Source organism: Sander vitreus, chromosome 20 (genome assembly GCF_031162955.1).
Source record: "Sander vitreus isolate 19-12246 chromosome 20, sanVit1, whole genome shotgun sequence".
NCBI classification, from domain to species: domain Eukaryota; kingdom Metazoa; phylum Chordata; class Actinopteri; order Perciformes; family Percidae; genus Sander; species Sander vitreus.
This window is the reverse complement of record NC_135874.1, coordinates 27,488,108-27,493,107: the sequence shown is the minus strand read 5'-3', so window position 1 is coordinate 27,493,107 and position 5,000 is coordinate 27,488,108. Positions and strand designations below refer to the sequence as shown.

General features: G+C 44.2%; 1 protein-coding gene and 1 long non-coding RNA gene across 2 annotated transcripts in view; one reads left to right on the top strand and one right to left on the bottom strand.

Moving 5' to 3' along the window:
* The window catches only part of LOC144534867 (uncharacterized), a 2,796-nt gene extending 1,313 nt beyond the window's left edge, over positions 1-1,483 (top strand). Inside the window, exon 2 of the long non-coding RNA XR_013503621.1 lies at positions 792-1,483. This is a non-coding gene — a long non-coding RNA (uncharacterized LOC144534867). The remainder of the gene's footprint in view (positions 1-791) is intronic.
* Positions 1,151-5,000, bottom strand: part of sptssa (serine palmitoyltransferase, small subunit A) — a 7,509-nt gene continuing 3,659 nt past the window's right edge. Inside the window, exon 2 of the mRNA XM_078276953.1 lies at positions 1,151-3,120. Coding sequence (XP_078133079.1) covers positions 3,017-3,120 — 104 coding nt within the window. The 3' untranslated portion in view covers positions 1,151-3,016. The remainder of the gene's footprint in view (positions 3,121-5,000) is intronic.

Below are 5,000 nucleotides of genomic sequence, written 5' to 3'. Positions count from 1 at the left end.
TCCACTACATTCATCTGTTCCAGCTTTAGTTACTAGTTACTTTAGTTACTCCGCTACATTCATCCGTTCCAGCTTTAGTTACTAGTTACTTTAGTTACTCCGCTACATTCATCTGTTCCAGCTTTAGTTACTAGTTACTTTAGTTACTCCGCTACATTCATCTGTTCCAGCTTTAGTTACTAGTTACTTTAGTTACTAGTTACTTTACACATTAAGATTACTGCACACAAACACATGTAGTTTATGACATCTGATGTTTTACAGTTTTTGCCTATTGCTTACACACCGTTTGCAGAAGTTGGTTCATTACGTCAAAACTGTGTGTACGTGTGTGTGTGTGTGTGTGTCCGTGTACATATGTATGTGTGTGTGTGTGTATATATGCGTGTGTGTGTGTGTGTGTGTGTATGTTGTTTAAGCTATGGTTACACTGGTTACACTGTGTTTAAGGTATGCTACAAGAAGTTTAGGTTTTGAGGCTTTGGTCTGAGCATTCGTTTTTTGGTGTGTAAACAATGGGCAAAAACTGTATTATGAATGAAACTAGCCAACAATATAACGGCCTACAAGTCCAGCTGAGATGAGACCATTAAACACACAACTGGTTGGATCCTTTACACTTTCTACAATGGGAGGAGAGACAGACTTTTACTTGTAACAGAGTGTTTTGACAGTGTGGTATTAGTACTTTTATTGCAGTAAAGGATCTGAATACTTCCTTCACCGCTGCTGATTATCATCACTTTAAGACGGCCATAAAAATCACTACCGGTAATCTATTTTCCCTGCAGAATTCGAAGCCTCTGAAGCAGCACGGGGGGACGTGATGTTCAGCGGGGTTTATTCAAGTTCATGCAACAAAAAAAAAAAGGGTGAGGCCAAAATAATGTAAACAACCCGACAATCTGCATCCACTGGGGGGCCATAGGCAGGCTGGAGGAACTCCTATTAATGTTAAAAAAAACCTCATAAAAAGGGACATTTTCATGCCATGGGACCATTACGAAAGTGGCGTGTATGTTTACGCAGTCATGATGCCACGTTGCACCATGAAAAGCGTGAACGGGAAGGATCCATCACTCGGAGCTGATTGGTTAGAGCAAGACAAAACAAGTAAGTCAGACAACTTCATACAAAACATGCTGCTTGGTCATTGCTTGAAATCCCTTTAATGATTCCAGAGCTATTAGAGCAGAGTTTAGCATCAGTAGTTCACATATTCGCCAACTCATCTGACTACAAAACTTTACAAATATGTATACAAGATCATATACACAAAATTAAAAAGAGAAATGCATAATTTCGCAGGGAAGAATAATCACAATTTTGTAAAAAAAGGGATACCGGTAGCAGTACGACGATTACATAAAAATGGAACTTAAACATTTATTTATGTACAAACTGTTAACGCCGTCTGCTTTAAGGTGAGATGAACTGAGAACTTCCAACATTTAGGCTATGTATGGTCACACTCGGCGTCTTTTTTGACAGGAAAAAGTTGATTATGGCGCTTTCGTAGTGAAATAACCAACAACCTGTCAGCGTTTTGGCTCCAAAAAGCAGCCGAGAGCGTCTTGTGTTGCTGTAACAACAGCTACAGTACTTTTTTTACATTGGTATAAAAAAGTATTGTTTAGGAACAGGTATCGAAGTCACGCGATGACGATACCCAGACCTAATAATAAGACACTTCTCAGGCTGGTATGCTCTTACCACGCCACCCTTTTCCACTCCTTCGCACACTGCCTCTCTCACCTACTGGTGTAGTCTACGTGATACGCAGGTACACGCAGTAGACCCACTAAGAAAGCTCCAGGATTTCCATATACCCACTTAAAAAGGCCCAATGACACGTAACAACATACTTTCTATTATATTTTGAATGGTCATCTGTGTTTTTCTTCTTCACATAGGCTAAATAAAAGGTATATTTCCCCCCCCAAAAGGCAGATTCTGGCCCATATATACAGTACAGTATACCCACTACAATACATTAGACTACACCACTGCTCTCACCCTCTCCTAAAATGGCTGAAGTTGTTCCTTTAACAGCAGCTTTCACCCACTTTGACAATCAGGCGTCATTCAGAGCTGCGTCGCTCTAACAAATCATATTTGGCTCATATAAACGGAGTAAAAGGACTATGTATTTAGTCCATCAGTTGCCACCGCTGCATTTCCTGCATAAAACTCTCAGAGGACGCTGGCTTTATGTCCTAAATGGAATAAAACATGAAACAGTCCAATCCAGGGCTTTAAATTAAACTGTTACTATTTGGATATATAGATAGATAAATGGAATAAAAGAATGAAAGAGTCCAATCACGCCACACAACCAGACATCCGTATAATCACACATTTTCCAAAAAAAACAGTAAAGACAGTAAACAGTAAGGTACTCTTGATTAAAACAAAAACACGTGAAAGGAAACCAAGTGCCACCCCGTTCTCCGGAGCCCAAAACGCAGTTCACAATCCCAAATATCCAGTGGTGTAGTCTACGTGATACGCAGGTACACGCAGTATACCCACTTAAAAAGGCCCAATGACGTAACAACATACTTTCCATTATATTTTATATATATTTTGAATTGTCATGTGTGTTTTTCTACTTCACATAGGCTAAATAAAAGGTATTTCCACCATAAATTGGTGCATAAAAGTGAACCCGAATACAGGAAATGAAGTCGTTGATGCTCAAAACGTCCCTGGGGGAGGACACCCAGACCGCCCACTATGATATGGCCCCTCCCCCCCCCCCAAAGGCAGATTCTGGCCAATATATAGTACAGTATACCCCCTACAATATGTTAGATTACACCACTGCAAAAGAAGCCGTCCCAGGGAATAAGATCGTCCAACGTGACCTCAAGCACGATGGCCGAAACTTTGACCGTTGATATGGAGTAAGCTTTTTCTGCCTCGACGTGGTTGGAAATGGCGGCAGGCAGACAGACGGACAGACAGATGGAGAGGCTGGGACCTGTGGTGCGGGCGGATGGACGGCGCCGTTGTGTCATTGGACGACTTCGAAGTAGTGCAGGATCGCCATGATGTGCTGCGGCATGAAGACGTAGCCGGTGTAAACGGCCATGCCGGCCACCGAGATCAGCAGGGAGTCTGGAGCGGAGGCGTTAAGGAGGAACAGCAGGAGGACAGTTCACTTTATTACAGCAGGAAGCCTAACATAAACTGACTGTGTGTGTGTCTGTGTGTGTCTGTGTCTGTCTGTGTGTGTGTGCGTGTCTCTGTGTCTGTCTGTGTGCGTGTCTGTCTGTGTGTGTGTGCGTGTCTCTGTGTCTGTCTGTGTGCGTGTCTGTCTGTGTGTGTCTGTGTCTATGTGAGAGTGTGTGTGTGTGCGTGTCTGTCTGTGTGTGTCTGTGTCTATGTGAGAGTGTGTGCGTGTCTGTCTGTGTCTATGTGAGAGTGTGTGTGTGTCGTGTCTGTCTGTGTGTGTCTGTGTCTATGTGATGTGTGTGTGCGTGTCTGTCTGTGTGTGTCTGTGTCTATGTGAGTGTGTGCGTGTCTGTCTGTGTGTGTGTGCGTGTCTCTGTGTCTGTCTGTGTGCGTGTCTGTCTGTGTGTGTCTGTGTTAGTGTGTCTGTGTCTGTCTGTCTGTGTGCGTGTCTGTCTGTGTGTGTCTGTGTGAGTGTGTCTGTCTGTGTGTGTCTGTGTCTATGTGAGAGTGTGTGTGTCTGTCTGTGTGTGTCTCTGTGTCTGTCTATCTATGTGTGTGTCTGTCTGTCTGTCTGTGTGTGTGTCTGTGTGTGTGCGTGTCTGTCTGTGTCTGTGTGTGAGTGTGTCTGTCTGTGTGTGTGAGTGTGTGTGTGTGCGTGTCTCTGTCTATGTGAGTGTGTGTGTCTATCTGTGTGTGTGTGTGTGTGTCTATGTGCGTGTCTGTCTGTGTCTGTGTGTGTCTGTGTCTATGTGAGAGTGTGTGTGTGCGTGTCTGTCTGTGTGTGTCTGTGTCTATGTGAGAGTGTGTGTCGTGTCTGTCTGTGTGTGTCTGTGTCTATGTGAGAGTGTGTGCGTGTGCGTGTCTGTCTGTGTGTCTGTGTCTATGTGAGAGTGTGTGCGTGTCTGTCTGTGTGTGTCTGTGTCTATGTGAGAGTGTGTGTGTGTGCGTGCGTCTGTCTGTGTCTGTGTCTATGTGAGAGTGTGTGTGTCGTGTCTGTCTGTGTGTGCTGTGTCTATGTGAGTGTGTGTGTGTGCGTGTGTGTGTCTGTCTGTGTGTGTGTGTGTGTGTCTATGTGCGTGTCTGTCTGTGTCTGTGTGTGTCTGTGTCTATGTGAGAGTGTGTGTGTGTGCGTGCGTCTGTGTGTGTGTGTGTGTGTGTGTGTTGCAGGAGGCAGAAGAAACCACAATCAGTTTCTTCATTTGTCAAGACCAAGGTTATAAAAGTTAGGAATTTTCATTAGTTGTAGTTTTCATCGTAGTTTGAGTTAGTTTCAGAGTGTCTAGTTTTAGGTTTAGGCTGCTGTGTTCACACTCAAGCTGCCAGCGTCTGTTTCACATTAGAATCCTACGGAGTAAACAGGGTCCTGAGTGTCTTTTCAGACGTCTTCTCTGCAGCTCGGAGCATCTTTTTGAGGTTGAAGAAAGTTCAAAAAATAAAAGTCCTACGTCAAGCGCTTCTGACAGCCGGCCAATGACAAGCCGAGTAGCCAGACCTGTCGTTTCCATAACTACAAGAAAAAATGGAGTCGGAGCACAGCGAGTTACACGGTATGACCGGGTGCTCCGTGTACTCTCTCTCTGTGTTCTTTCTCTAGCTCGCTCCACCACTTTGTTTGATATAACGTTAGCATTAGCACCGCTCTCTCTATCTCTCTCTCTCTGTTCTTTCTCTAGCTCTCTCCACCGCTTTGTTTTATCTAACGTTAGCATTAGCACCGCTCTCTCTATCTTCTTTCTCTAGCTCGCTCCACCACTTTGTTTTATCTAACGTTAGCATTAGCACCGCTCTCTCTCTCTGTTCTTTCTCTAGCTCGCTCCACCACT